Source organism: Myotis myotis, unplaced genomic scaffold (genome assembly GCF_014108235.1).
Source record: "Myotis myotis isolate mMyoMyo1 unplaced genomic scaffold, mMyoMyo1.p scaffold_m19_p_17, whole genome shotgun sequence".
In the NCBI taxonomy this organism is placed as follows: domain Eukaryota; kingdom Metazoa; phylum Chordata; class Mammalia; order Chiroptera; family Vespertilionidae; genus Myotis; species Myotis myotis.
Window position 1 is genome coordinate 2228139 of NW_023416321.1, and position 14093 is coordinate 2242231.

The 14093-nt window shown below is 60.5% G+C and overlaps 1 protein-coding gene across 1 annotated transcript; it reads left to right on the plus strand.

The window, feature by feature from the left end:
* On the plus strand, window positions 1-13692 carry ST6GALNAC2 (ST6 N-acetylgalactosaminide alpha-2,6-sialyltransferase 2). The gene is made up of 9 exons (XM_036339221.1): window positions 1-220; window positions 3280-3340; window positions 6229-6403; window positions 6849-7014; window positions 7416-7554; window positions 9104-9207; window positions 10700-10783; window positions 12299-12398; window positions 13001-13692. Exons 1-9 carry the CDS (start codon window positions 96-98, stop codon window positions 13172-13174), a joined length of 1128 nt encoding a protein of 375 aa, XP_036195114.1. The 5' UTR covers window positions 1-95; the 3' UTR covers window positions 13175-13692.
* Window positions 13693-14093: the final 401 nt, after the last annotated feature.

Here is a 14093-nt window from a genome sequence, read left to right on the forward strand (position 1 = left end):
GCAGGGCCGTTGCCTCCGGGAAGCCGCCTGGCTCCCAGGCTCCGGCCCGGCGCGGTGCTGCGGACACCAGACGGGGCGCCCGCTGGCAGCGCTGCATGGGGCTCCCGCGCGGCCCGCTCTTCTGGCGGCTGCTGCTGCTCGGGGCTGTCTCCTCGGGGATCCTCCTCACCCTCCTCTCCGCGGCGGGGAGGCCGCACCGGGGGCTCCGGGCCGGAGCCAGGTAGGGCTGCCGCGCGTAACTAACCCGGCGGGCGGGCGCAGGGACGGGCGGGCAGGGCCAGCCCAGGGCCCTCGGACGGCCTCTTTGGGGCGACCCCCAGCCGGGACCCCGGCGGCGGCCCTTTGAACCTCCACTCGGGTCCCCGGTTCCGACAGCCTCGGTCCGAGGGGCACCTTCCCGTGCGCTCGGGCGACCCGCCCGCGACAGCCTGTGGGGCGACTCCCCTCCGTCCCGAGAAACCCCTGATGGACCAGAGTTGGCGGGGTCATCCGCGTCCGATCGGAACATCCCGTTTGTGGGGAACCCTCCCTCGGTTACGTCTTTTCAAACTACTTTGGGGGCAAGGACCCAAGTCTTCCGGTTCCAACGTTGCCCGGATCCCCACTCGGCGGTGCCGGGCCATCCTTCCCGCTGGCGCCGTGTCTGCCTGCCCGGGCGGCTCCCTCTCGCCCGGCTGTTGGTTCTGTTTATTTGATAAGCGCCGCCTGGGCTGGATCCCACGAAGAGGTGGCCGCCCCCAGGGAACAGGGGCCAGTTCTGGGCTCCATTCAGGTTCTCCTCGCTGAGCCTCCTGCGCTCGGCCCCTCCCGGCGCCCTGGGCACCGGCCTTTCATGTGCGCCCCACGAGGAGCAACCCGAGAGCCTGGCGCTGGCGGTGAGCACTCCGGCCACTGGGGCAGCCTGCCAAGGGTTTGCTTTACCCTGGAAAGCGGACAGAGCCGCGCCCGAGCCCGATGCGCGCTGCAAGGGCGCCTGCCGCCCTGCGAGGCTCCGGGCGCAGGCTCTCCCTTCCCAGGCTCTCCCTTCCCAGCGCCCTCGCACCTGTCCCGTCCTCGCTCAGCCTTGCTACTGGCTGCAGGTGTAACAGGATGAAAGCACAGTCAGTGCCTGCTCCCAGGGACTAGGGTCAGAGGACGCCCATCGTTGCAAAACAATGTGCGCTCAGTCCCTTTAGAATAAAGGGGGCTCCAGCCCGCAGGTCATGCCTGAAGTCATGGGAGCGCCTGTGGCCAGAAATTACACAGGAAAAGGCCTGGAGAGGGGAGCTATTCAGGAAGGGGATCTTGTGGGCTTTATGTGAAGATGCTTTAAAATACAGATAGCCCTGCCAGTGTGGCCCTGGTCAGGGCGTGTGTGGGAGGCAACTAATCGATCTCGATCTCTCTCTCCCTTTCTCCTCTCCCCTACCTCCCTTCCACTCTCTCTAAAAATCAATGGAAAAATATCCTCTGGTGAGGATTAACAAAAACTAAATAAAATACAGTTAAACGTCCTTTGAAAGTATTGAATACACTTTTAATATGAGGTTTGCTGAACATCCATTATACCTCAACAAAGCTTTTTTATTTCTATACTAGTATGTGTATATGTATGTATGTATTTGTTTATTTTTGGTTAGTCCTCACCTGAGGATATTTTCCCATTGATTTTTAGAGCGAGTGGAGAGAGGGAGGGAGAGGAAGACGCGCACACACACTGATGGGCTGCCTCCCGCAGGCACCCTCCCTCCTCCCCTCCCCAGCAGGCGTCTGGAAGCCCTGGGATCCTAAGAGCTGCGCAGTGCTGGGAGGAGACCTGGTCCTGAGGGCGCCCTAGAGATGAGCAGGCCTCCCTGAGACTGGGGGGAGCAGGGCAGCACGAGGAATCGGGGCGAGTCCCCACCTCATCCCCTGCACCCCTCCCCTCCTGTCTGCATCCTGCCCTGGTCCTGTCAGGCTGTCCTCCGGCTGGCCCCTGTTAGAGTCCCCGGGAAGGGCCCGCCCATCAGCTCAGAGTCTCAGGGATGGGGCCTTGGCCGCTGCTTTTCAGCTCACTGTGGGGTCAAGGCCGAGAAAAATGCCCCAGTTCCTCCCTAGAGGCCCTGCTGTGCCCACAGACAGGAACTACAGGATTGTGTGGGTGGGCGGGTGGCCAGGTGGCCCGGTCTGGGGGAGGTGCCCGCCCTGCCCTCCCCACCCTGCCCTCTCCATCCTGCCCTCCAGGGTCTCAGAAACCTGCAGGGAGGCAGGTCACAGACTTTCATTGTGACTTGGCTGCCTGGGTGCCCAGAAGCAAACAACAAGCGCCTTTGTTCCCCACACACTGCACACCCCAACCCCCCCCCCCCCCAGACTCCTGTGCAGAGGGCAGGGGTCCGGGAGGCCCGACCCCCTCCAATGGGCAAGGGCCCCTCTCCTGCCCTCCTTTCCAGTTCCCCTTTGCCCTGGGGCCGCCTGGGAGGTGGGGCTGGGCCATAACTTCAGCCCCTTCCCCCCTGGCCTAGAGGCTGGTAACCACAGCAACATGTGGGTAGAGGACTGGCAGGATGAGATAACAGGTGCTCTGTTAGAACTCACAACTGGGTGACACGTGATAGGATTAGTGATAGGATTATCGGTCATGTCAATACGATTATCCCTGCTGTCCAGACGAGGACTCAGGTTCCAAGTTTAGTAACTTCCCAAGATCATGGACTACGGATTTTGGGAGTCGGCTGCAGACCTGCCCTTTACCTTGACCCTGAGGGCAAGAGCCAGGGTGACCCCCCCCCCCACACACACACACACAAGGGCAACCCTTTATACAGTCACAATTCCAGGGGGCTGGCAGGATTCCTCTTTCATCCTTTTTGTTAGTTTTTAATCCTCACCTGAGGATATTTTTTCCCATTGATCTTGAGAGAGAGAGTGTGGAAGGGTGGGGGGAGGGGGAGAGAGAGAGAAACATTAATGTGAGAGAGACACATGGACTGGTTGCCTCCTGCATGTGCCTGGACCAGAGCCGGGATCAAACCTGCAAGAGGTACATGCCTGGGAATCAAACCCTCAACCCGTTGGTCAGAGGGCTGACCTCTAACCACTGAGAAACCAAGCAGCATTGAACCACTGTCCCTGTAAAATCCGCATTGCTGCTGCTTGCCGAGGGCTCATACAGCGTCAGACATAACTGTGCGGGAGCACTTTGGGCCTAAAGAGCGAGGCACGGGCAAGAATCCGAGCCCAGAAATAGGGTCAGCAATAGGGACGGATGCCTTTGACCCTGACGGAGCCAGACCCCTTGATGTGTGCCTTCTCTCCCAGGTACACCACAACATCTCAAGCATTCACCAGACCCAAGGCAGCGGATTCTGGGACAAGGAAGGTACCGTGGTCGGCTACGCTGTACTTCTGAGTTAGCGGGCAGGAGGGGGAGAAAGCACACCCAGGAGGACACTCGGCAGACTGCTGGGCAGGAGCTCTTCGGACCCCCCCCCCGCCCCCCCGGCCCCAGAATGGAGCCAACAGCCGCCGGGGCTCCTCAGACCTGGCCACTAGGGCTCTCTGCACCCCAGTAGAGGAGGATGGGTCAATAGGTTCCCTGGGGTACGGCCAGCTGGACGTTTCTTGGAAGTCCTGTGATCTATCTTTAAAAGGCCTGTGAATTTGAGACCCCACTCCCCCCAATGTCTTCTTACCATAAAAGTCACATTTAAAGTAGAGACCACAGCCTGGGAAGATGAGCCCTGTGGGCCCGGCTCCGTAGCTAAGAGTCGATGGTGGCTGTGGCCGAGGTGCCATCCCAGCTCGTGACCTGCGTCTCAGACATAAGCCTCATGGCAGAATGTGGCACAGAGGGCCAGGCACCGTGCTCAGGCCGCTTGGGGAGAAGAGGCGGTACCGGGGTTTGAGCCTCCGGTCTGACCCCAGAACCCGGCTCTGAACCACTGAGCAGCAGAGCCGGGCGGACAGGCGTCCTTGAGCATCTCCCGAGCGCTTGGCCAGGTCTTTTTTTTTTTTTAATATATTTTTATTGATTTCAGAGAGGAAGGGAGAGAAAGAGATAGAAACATCAATGATGAGAGAGAATCATTGATTGGCTGCCTCCTGCACGCCCCCTACTGGGGACCGAACCTGCAACCTGGGCATGTGCCCTTGACCAGAATCAAACCCGGGACCCTTCAGTCCACAGGCCAATGCTCTATCCACTGAGCAACACAAGCCAGGGCCAGATCGTCTTTACATTCCTCAAATCCTTTCCCCCTGGAGATGCTTGATGCTAAATGATATACATCCCCATCTGGTTTAAAAGGAGGCTTTGAGGTAGCTTTTAAATACATATAACAATGCCCTAACCGGTGTGGCTCAGTGGACAGAGCATCGGCCTGCGGACTGAAGGGTCCCAGGTTTGATTCCTGTAAAGGGCATATATCTTGGTTTCGGGCACATCCCCAGTAGGGAGTGTGCAGGAGGCAGCTAAAATTGATGTTTCTCTCTCATCAATGTTTCTAACTCTCTATCCCTCTCCCTTCCTCTGTGTAAAAAATCAATAAAATATATATTTTTAAAATAAATACATACCTACATATAACAGGCAAAAACATGAAAAGAGTAAAATAAATGTGCGAAGGAAAATAAAGGTTGGGAAATGAGGTGGCCGGTAAGCGCCTGAGAAATGTGCCCCCAGGCGTGAGACAGGCCGGACGGCTGGCTCTGAGCTTCCTGGGGGCCACAGTGAAGAAGGAAACTGCCACCAGGTCCCTGAGAGAAAAGCGAGCCAGATGCCCGAGTGCAGCACCGCCCTTCCTGATGGATACAGACGCGAGCTTTTCTCCTGGAGCCTCGTTCACCGGCCCTGGGAGGCGGAGCAGCAGTGACGCTGCCCCGCTATGTCCTGCTAGAGCGCTCGCTATGAAAACATGACCTCAAAGTTCCGACAAGACTGACACCTTAGGAAACAGTCTGAGCATCGCACAGATGTTGTTTGCTTCTAAGCGATGGCCAGTGAGAACACCGGGTTAAATGCGGAGAACCACCCCGCCGAAGGGACATCGAAGGAATTCACAAACGCGCACACGCCACCTGCTCCATCGCGTGTTAAACCCTCTTTCTGCCATAATAGCTCACCAGCCGCCACCGCGGACGCCCATCCACAGTGACTTTCCGAGGTCAAACCCATACTTGGCAGCGCTCCGTCCTGAGGCGCCGAGTGTGAACTGCACTCCCACCTCTGTGGGCTGCGTGCGTCCCGGGCCAAGTGTGTGAGTGCTGTGCCACCAGCCCCCTTTCCCCAAGCCCGGGGGCCTGACTGCAGTCTGGCACAGGGTGGTAGTCTTCACATTATAGCAGGAACAACCACACGCAGCTCTTCCCTGCAGTGCCTTTGATCCAACCAGCACCGTAACAAAGAGGCCCCTTGGTGGGGAGAGCAGCCCCGGCCGCGGCTGTGGGACTCTGCCCTGGGGGCTGCAGGCAGACGGACCGTGCCTGTTCGGTATTCCCTCCTTCCAGGTTCCTGTGCCCAGGCTCCGTGAGGCTTCCGAGGGCTCCTGGAGCTCATGACCAAACTCGGTGGCTTAAACCGAGAGATGTTTGCTCGCACAGTCCTGGAGGCCCGAAGTCTGAAGTCAAGGCGTCCGCAGGGCTGTCTGGGGGACCCGTCCTGGCCTCCTGCAACTCCTGGGGGCCCAGGCGCACCTCGGCTGGTAGCCGCATCACTCACTCTCCGCCTGTCATCACAGGGCCTCCTTAGAAGGGCACTGAACTTGGGACCCACCTGAACACAGTGTGACCTCATCGTAACAACCTACATCTGCACAGGCCCGTTTCCAAATAAGGCCGCATTCCGAGGGTCTGGGCAGACAGGAACTTCAGGAGGACACCATTCAACGCAGAGTAGGCAGCGGCTGGAAGAAGGACGCGCATGCGTCTCCTGCAGCACGTCTCACCTCCCCGCAGTGAAGAGGCCAGAGCTCACGGGATAAGTCCCAGGCTTGGTCCAGGCCGAGGATCCAGAGCCCTGGCTGGCGGCCTCCTCCCAAGGCGGGCAGGTCTCACCCATTCGTGGGAACACGCCCCGAAGTTCCCCGGGAGTGGGGTGCAGGAGCCGGCGCAGGAGGCAGAGCCAGCAGGCCACAGAGATGTGGCGTCCAGGGGCTGGGCAGGGGAAACCCAGAAAGCTCTCTGGTCCCCAGGTCTGGAGGGGGAGGCCTCCGAGCTCCTGGAGGCCCCGCCCCCCCGCCCCAGTCCAGCCTCCCATCTTCTCGCCCACAGGGCAGGCCCTGCAGATACCCGCTTGCTCAGGCCGTTCAGCAGGACCCCCACTTCCGGGCTCTGTTCAACTTCTCCCAGCCAGTGCTGCTGGCCGCGGGCCTCTTCTCCCAGGAGCTCTGGGACAGCCTGAGTCAGCGCCGGGCCCCCTACGGCTGGCAGGGGCTCCCTCGCCAAGGTAACCCTCAGCCTGCGCTCCACCCCCAAGCTGTGCGACTCCTGCTTACTTTCCTGCCCCACAAGCACCAGGGGATCGGCAAGTGGGGCTTGGCTCCCTGCCACCCCCAGCAGCTCCCACCATCCTGGGGCCTCCCTGGCATAAAGGCTAAGGTGCCTGTGCCCAAAGGTGGCTGAGACAGGGCACGGGGCCCCACGCAGCCTGCTGACTGTGCTGCTGTCAGACGCTCCCCGTTAGCTCTGCCCCCACCGCATGCCCAGGTTACTCCTTCTGGAACACGGTCTCCAGAGGCACCGTGGGCACAGCCACACCTGTCCCCACCGGCCCCTTTTCCCTTCTCACGCCCCACTGACAGTGCATCCCCTCCCGCCCTCTGTGCCTCCTGGGAGGGGCTGTTGTCCCGATGCCAGCAGCCTCTGCATGAGGTCCCTGTCCCGACCCACAGACATCGCCTCCACCCTGAGCCTTCTGAACAGCTCAGACAGCGCCCAGCTCTTAGGCTCCAGGGAGCCGCGCAGGGACTGCATCCGGTGCGCCGTGGTGGGTAACGGGGGCATCCTGAACGGCTCCCGCCAGGGTCCCAACATCGACGCCCACGACTACGTGTTCAGGTATGCAGAGCAGGGGCAGGGAGGAGGGGGGAGGAGCAGGGCAGGGAGGAGGGGGGAGGAGCGGGGGCAGGGAGGAGGAGGGAGGAGCTGTCCCCCGTGGGAGCATCTTCCACGGTGTGGGCAGGGCAGCAGCCCCAGGCGGCTCTGCAGTTGTTACGGGCAGACAGGCATGGACACAGGCCTGTGCAGACAGACATGCCATGGGGCCTGAGAGGAAGGAAGCCCCAGGACAGATGTGCCCATGGCACAGTTTCCCTGAGGTCTGGAGGCGTGGGTGCTGGTGCTGCTGTGGGCACAGCGAGTGGTCCGTGCGGCTGGGGACAGGGGTGGCGGGGCCTGGGGGTGGGAGTCGCACACAGGGTGGGGTAACCGCCAGGCCAACGGGCCTCTGTTTGGACCAGACTCAATGGTGCTGTGATCAAAGGCTTCGAGAAGGATGTGGGCACCAAGACCTCCTTCTACGGGTTCACTGTGAACACGATGAAGAACTCGCTCATCGCCTACAGAACAGCGGGCTTCACCTCCGTGCCGCGAGGACAGGTGATGCCTGATGGGCGCCACGGTTCCCGGAGCCCCTCCACGGGAAGCCCAGGGTTCCCCAGCCCCGGGCTACTGGTGGGGACTGTGCCAGGACCTTGGGCTCGGGGAGGAAGCTACTGAGGAGGAGGTCCGGGCAGGGATGCCCCGCTGCTTCAGATGGCACTGCACCGCTCTAGACTGGTGGGAATGGCGAACCTTTAGTGAGAGCTGATGGGTGTCAGGCAACCTCCATACGCCCCGCAGCCCACTGTCCTGGTGAGGAGGCTGAGCACTGGGGTCCAAACCCAGACTCCCCTCCAGGGCTCCTCAGCTCCCAGCACTGGCCTTGCCATCAGGGCAGCCATCTCCAGCTGGCAGCAGTGCAAGGCCCCTCTGGCCAGACCTGGGGTTCCCAGTCTCCCATGCTACCCCCAGAATAGGGGGTGTGCCTTCTGAATTCTCACAGCAGCCTGTGCAGGGAGCTGAGGTTCAGTGAGACTGAGGAACATGCCCAGAGGAACTAGCATCTGCTACCCACAGCTTCCTTCAACCACACCCAGTTTCTAGAACGAACTTCCCCTCAAGAAGGTCTGGGTGCCCCGTGCAGGGCTAGGGAGATCCCAGGATAAGGCGTCCTGTGATGCTCTATAGAGCGGGTTGGGTTTCTAGAAGCTTCCTCCTCTGAGGAGGAAATGAAGGAGTGTCCTAGCCAGTGTCTGCCCCATAGTCTCACAGTAGAACTTCTCTTGGCTCGTGACAGAACCAAGTGGGGTAGCTTCATTTCTGATGTGGCCACAGTACCTGTATGAGTTACCCGCTGCTGTGTAACAAAATACCCCCCTAAACTTAGTAGCTTCTTTCTTTACTTTTTAATAGGTTCTTATTGATTTCAGAGAGGAAGGGAGAGGGAGAGAGATAGAAACATCAATGATGAGAGAGCATCATGGATCGGCCGCCTCCTGCACGCCCCCCGCTGGGGATTGAGCCTGCAACCTGGGCATGTTGCTCTGACCGGGAATCAAACCGTGACCTCCTGGTTCAGAGGCCAACGCTCAACCACTGAGCCGCACCAGCCGGGTATTAGTCGCTCTAAACACACACATTTATAATCTTACAATTGCAATGAGTCAGGAATTTGGAAGCAGCTTAGCAAAGTGGTTTGGGCTCAGGGCCTCTCAGGTGGCTGCAGTCATCGGAAGGAAGGCCCTTGACGCACGGGCCTCTGGCTGCTGGCGTCCTCGTGACAGTGACCCCAGAGGAGGGAGGCAGTGCCTTCCCCGGCCTGATCTCACCGCCACCCCAGGGTTTCCTACTCATTAGAAACTCGCGGCCCCTCGGCACTAAGCCGGCCCGTCCTCGTCCTCGGGATGGCGAGTGAGCTGCGCCTCCGGAGGGAAGGGCACCACGGGATTCGAGAGCACGGGCCGCACCCACCAGTTCCTGAGCAGGGCACTGCCGGGCTGAGCGCGCCTGTCGGGGCAGGACTGGGGGGAGGGCCGTCCCTTCCGAGCAGGACCTGGACGTGGCCTGGTTCCCCTCCCCGAGCTCCGTGTCCCTGTTGTCCCGACAGGACCTGCGCTACATCTTCATCCCCTCAGACCTCCGTGACTATGTGATGCTGAGATCGGCCATTCTGGGTGTGCGCGTCCCCAGTGGCATCGATAAAGGTGACAGGTGAGCAGCCACGCGGGGGCAGGGCGTGGTCATGCCGCGGCCATCGCTGCTCCTGAGACCCCTCCCCCCATCAGGAGGGCAGGTGGGGGAGCAGATCCCAGAGCTCTGGGCTGATGCTCCTTCCCGCCAGGAGAGCCCAGGTAAGCCTCCCGTCCCCCGGCGCCTCCCGGTCCGCCCGGCCGCAGGCTTTTCTGAACGGAGCAGGCAGACCTGCTTCTGAGCTTCAGGCTGCTGTCCCCAAAGCAGTCCGCCACCAGCTGGCACACGCGGGCTCCACGGCCGGGCCTGCGGTGCTGGTGAGCCGGTCTCCACGCCGCCCTCTCCTGGCGCTGCTGGCAGTCCCTGAATCCGGTCCTTGGACATCTACCCCACCCCTGGCCACACAATGACCACCCCCTACCTCAGCCCCCGCCCTGGAAGCGCAGCTGCTAAGGGGCCCCTTAAAAGTGAACCCCTCCCAGGCCAGGAGAGCACCCCCAGGCTGGCCCTGCGCCCTACTCCCCGCCCCGCCCGCCCTGTGATGACCCAACAATTGCTCACAATGCTGCAGGGGTCATGAGAGTGGGCTTTGTGACATGGGCGGGGACCAGGCTCTTGGGGGTGCTGCCTCAGAGACCTCGGGTGCTCACAAGCCTTCTCAACACCAATGAGCTCCCCCTCCCAAACCCCTAATCCATCCCCTGCCCAGTCCCCCTCCCAGTCCCGGACCAACCACAACAGCAGCCCTGCCAACCAGCCCTACTCCAGTTCGGGTGGTTCAGCCCCTTCCCCGACCCCCACCCGGTCCTCCTCCCGCCCCCCCTCTCACCCTCCGACCCCCTCCCCCTCGCAGCCCCCCTCCCGGGCTCCCTCCCTGACCCCCAGCCCTCATTCCCAACACGTGTCTCGAGCATCTCCCCCAACCGCCACTCCCCCCGCCTCCAAGTCTCCCTCCCAGTCTGGCCTGAAACCTGCCTCCCGGAACAACTCCCAGACTCCCCCCGGGCGCTCCTCCAGGTCCCCCTCCTACAGCCCTATGGGCTCGGGCTCCTACATCGGGTCCATTCCAGGAATTCCGTCCCAGATCACCCCGTACGTGCCCCGCTTCCTGAGGGAGCCCCCCTTCTTCCAGCCCCCCACGTCTACATTGCCCCTGTGCCAGCCCCCCCAGTCCGCCCAGTCCCCCCCGCACTCCCGGCCCCCCGAGTCCCTCTACCTCCCTCTCCTCCAGCCCCCGCCCCACTACCCCAACGCCATCAGCAACTTCTCGACGCCTCCCAACCTGTTCACGCCCCCGTGCTCGCTCACCTACAAGCTGCCCACCGACGTGCTGGTGGGCTCCAAGCCGCCGGTGGTGCCCTCGGTGCTGCCCGCCACCTTCTACACGCCCTTCTCCCGCTACTACTCGCAGCCGCGCTTCTACTACCGCTCCCTGCCCCGCCGCCGCTCGGGCGGCTACCTCTCCATGCAGTACGAGAGCCTGAACCGCTCCGTCCGCTTCCTCCCCAAATAGGCCTCAGACCTATTTCGGACCAGAAGCCCCTGCCAGCAAATTCAAGCTACTCCATCCAGCCTTCATCAGCTACCTGACGGAGAGGTAGGTGGTTGGGGTGGCAGTGCCCCCGCACTGCCGGCCTTCCCTTCAGGCCCATCAGCTCTCACCCAGCCAGAGCCACACGCCAAGCAGGTGCCAAAGCCTCGTTAGCGGTTTAGCTACTACTTCAGCACCTCGATGGAGGTGGTGGGCACCAATCAGGGGAACAGGAAACCCGGAAGAACTCGAGGTCGATTTGCCAGGGCTGTTTGTTTATTTAAAAAAAAAACTTACTGATTTCAGAGAGGAAGGGAGAGAGAAACATCGATGGGAGAGAATCATTGATCGGCTGCCACCTGCACCCCCCCCCCCCCCCCGTTGGAGATCTAGCGTGCAACCTGGGCATGTGCCCTGACCAAGAATTGAACCCAGACCTCATGGTTCATAGGTCGACATTCAGCCAGAGCCACGCCGATGGGGCGCCAGGGCTGTTTATGAGGCACAGGCTGGGTGTGGGCTACCATGAGGTGCGGGGGCAGTAGCGGAAGCTGAGCTGCCGCCATCTTCAGGCTCAAGGTGAGCACAGGGAGGAGCCAGGGAACAGGACCCCACCTCACTCGGAGTCCCTGCCCGTGGTTCTCCGTGGCGGGGTGGGGCCACTGGTCTGCCTGGAAACATTTTGGTTGTCACTAGGCGAGTGCAAGCACCACTAGTACGTAGAGGCCAGGGCTGCTGCTGAACATCCTGTAATGCACAGGATGCCCCTGCAGCCAAGATTGGCCCTTTATTTATTTTTAAATGTATTCTTACTGATTTCAGAGAGGGAGCAGGAGGGGGAGAATCACTGATCAGCTGCCTTCTGCATGCCCCCCCCCCCCCCCCGGGATCTAGCCTGCAACCCAGCCTGTGCCCTGACCGGAATTAAACCGTGACCTCCTGGTCCATAGGTTGATGTGAACCGGGCCCTTTAAAGTGTCACTAGTGCAGCAGCTGGGTGAGAAACCTGCTGCAGCCGAGGCGAGCACCCCGGGCGCGGGTGAGGGTCCAGGTGGGCCTGGGCAGCGGGGGCCCAGCAGTCACAGCCGCGTGCAGAGGAAGACACGCCCAGGCCAGGGCCTGTGGTCAGCAGCGGGGGAGGCGGTGTCACTCTTGTGCTACCTCACCAGTGACTCCAGTCACAGGACCTGTGTGGTTCCTGCTTGGCCAAGAGTGTGGGGATAGGGAGAAGCTTAGGTCTCAGACTAAACGCAGGCCGCCTGTGCCCTAGCGCTGTGGTTAGTCACTAGCCCAGGGCGGAGGGCAGGAGGTGGCACAAGTCAGGCTGATGCAGGCTTCTAGGAGGAAGCGGGCTCCCCTGTGGCTCCCCTGGTGGGCCCGCTCCTCTTCCTCACCCCGTCATCTAAGGGGGTGGTTCAATCAAAGGAGACTGTGGTCTTTAGGATCAGAATTTCCCGAAGAAGAGACCCGATGGGAGAAGGGCCAGGAGCTCCCCGGCCTTTCCGGTCACTGCAATGGCGTAACTACCAAGCTGCTGCGCAAGACCCAAATGTCCGAGTTTCAATGCCATTTTGCTTCCAGGTTTTTGAAATCAAAGCGGATTATCTCAAAATTTAAAGACTTATATATGCCTAGTACCGGGGCCCTCATGCTGCTGACAGCGCTACATGCCTGTGACCAGGTAAGAGGCCTTCTCTCGGGAATCCACAGCAGCGGAGTCCAGGTGTGAACGGAACTGGACTTATCCCAGAGCCTACACGAGGCGGCACCTCAGACCTGATCCCCAGCTGCAGGAGGGGTCTAGGGAAGGCAGGGGAGAGTCGCATCCAATACCCAGGGTCCTTTAGGGGCCCTGCCCACACTTCCTTCTTTCACGCCCTTGTTCCAGGGCAGCCACTCTACGTGGCATCCAAGACATATTACAAACTGCTCTTCTGAAAGCAGCCTTCTCCACGACCCCTCCCCCAGGACAGGCATTGATGGGGACACTTTAGAGGTGGGTGGGACAGCAGGGCTCGCCCCCACAATCGCTGGTCACTCCAAGAGACGTTCCATAGGAGCCACAGGGAAGACTCGGCCGTTTTCAAAGGCGGGCAGTGACCCCCACTGAGGCCACAGGGCCCTGGCCCTACACCTGTACAGCACTCACTTATGAGCTGCACCCATTGTTCACCTGCGTCCTCACAGGCGTAAGGTGGGGGCGGGGGCGGGACTGGGCTTTCCTGAATCCATGTCACTTGACATGAGTCTGCACGCAGCAGCTCAATGCCCATCTTTGTCCAGGTTAGCGCCTATGGATTCATCACAAGTAACTTCTGGAAGTTTTCCGACCACTACTTCGATCGAGTTAAGCAGCCACTGGTATTCTATGCAAATCACGATCTGTCCCTGGAGGCAGCTCTGTGGTGGGACCTGCACAAGGCGGGCATCCTGCAGCTGTACCAGCACCGAGCTTGATTCTTGCTGAGCTGGGGGCCAACTCCCCGAGACCCACTCCTTCCCTCAGGTGACACTGAGGTGTGTGTGACTACCACTGAAGCCTGTTCATTGTGAAACACCCCATCTTGCCCTCGGTTCATCCAAGAAAGCTCCGATGTCTGAGACAGACACCCCCTGGGTCCAGGGAGAATGGACTGTCCTGCTGGCTTTGTTTAAAACGGAAGAGAACACTCCCAAGATGTGACGTCACCCTCCCCAAGGGGCAGACTGACCTCAGAACTGAGCCTCAAGACCAACAGGTGCTGAGCAGCACTGGGAAGTCAACGGAGGACTCGGCCACACTCCCTCACGGGCACCTGCACACTCCCAGCCAGTCCTCCCGCGGACATGCGACCTCCAAGGCAATCCAGCTCAAGGCCGCGTCTTCACCTCTCTGAGACCATGACCGACATACATGAGCGCCACGAGAAAGAGGCAGCACAAAAGGCAGAATGTAATCTGAAACCAGGTAACTGCATAAACGATGGATGGCCGTCTTCGTTCGTTGTGTGTTGAGGTAGAAGTAGCACGCCGTGATACCATGCAGGGGTGTAGCGTGGAGACCAGAGAACTCCAGAGCCACAGGAAGGTTCTGGTATTTGACGGGGCCGAGCGCACAGGTTGCCTGCCTGCGGGGATGCCCGTTACAGATATATTGCCACCTTGTCACCAAAAGGATGGCATCCTGCAATGAACCCCCTTACTCTGTATTGGACATCATGGTGCCACAATTTGAACTTAATTGATAGGCAGTTTCACTTAGGCATTATACAGGCTCCTACTGGAAGCCAAGCTAATACCGCCCAGCCCTTAAGCCCTGGGATCCCGCCCCCCCAACCCAGCAACCAGGCAGCTTCCAGGACAGTCTGATGCCCGCACTGTGCGGGGGGCGGGGGTG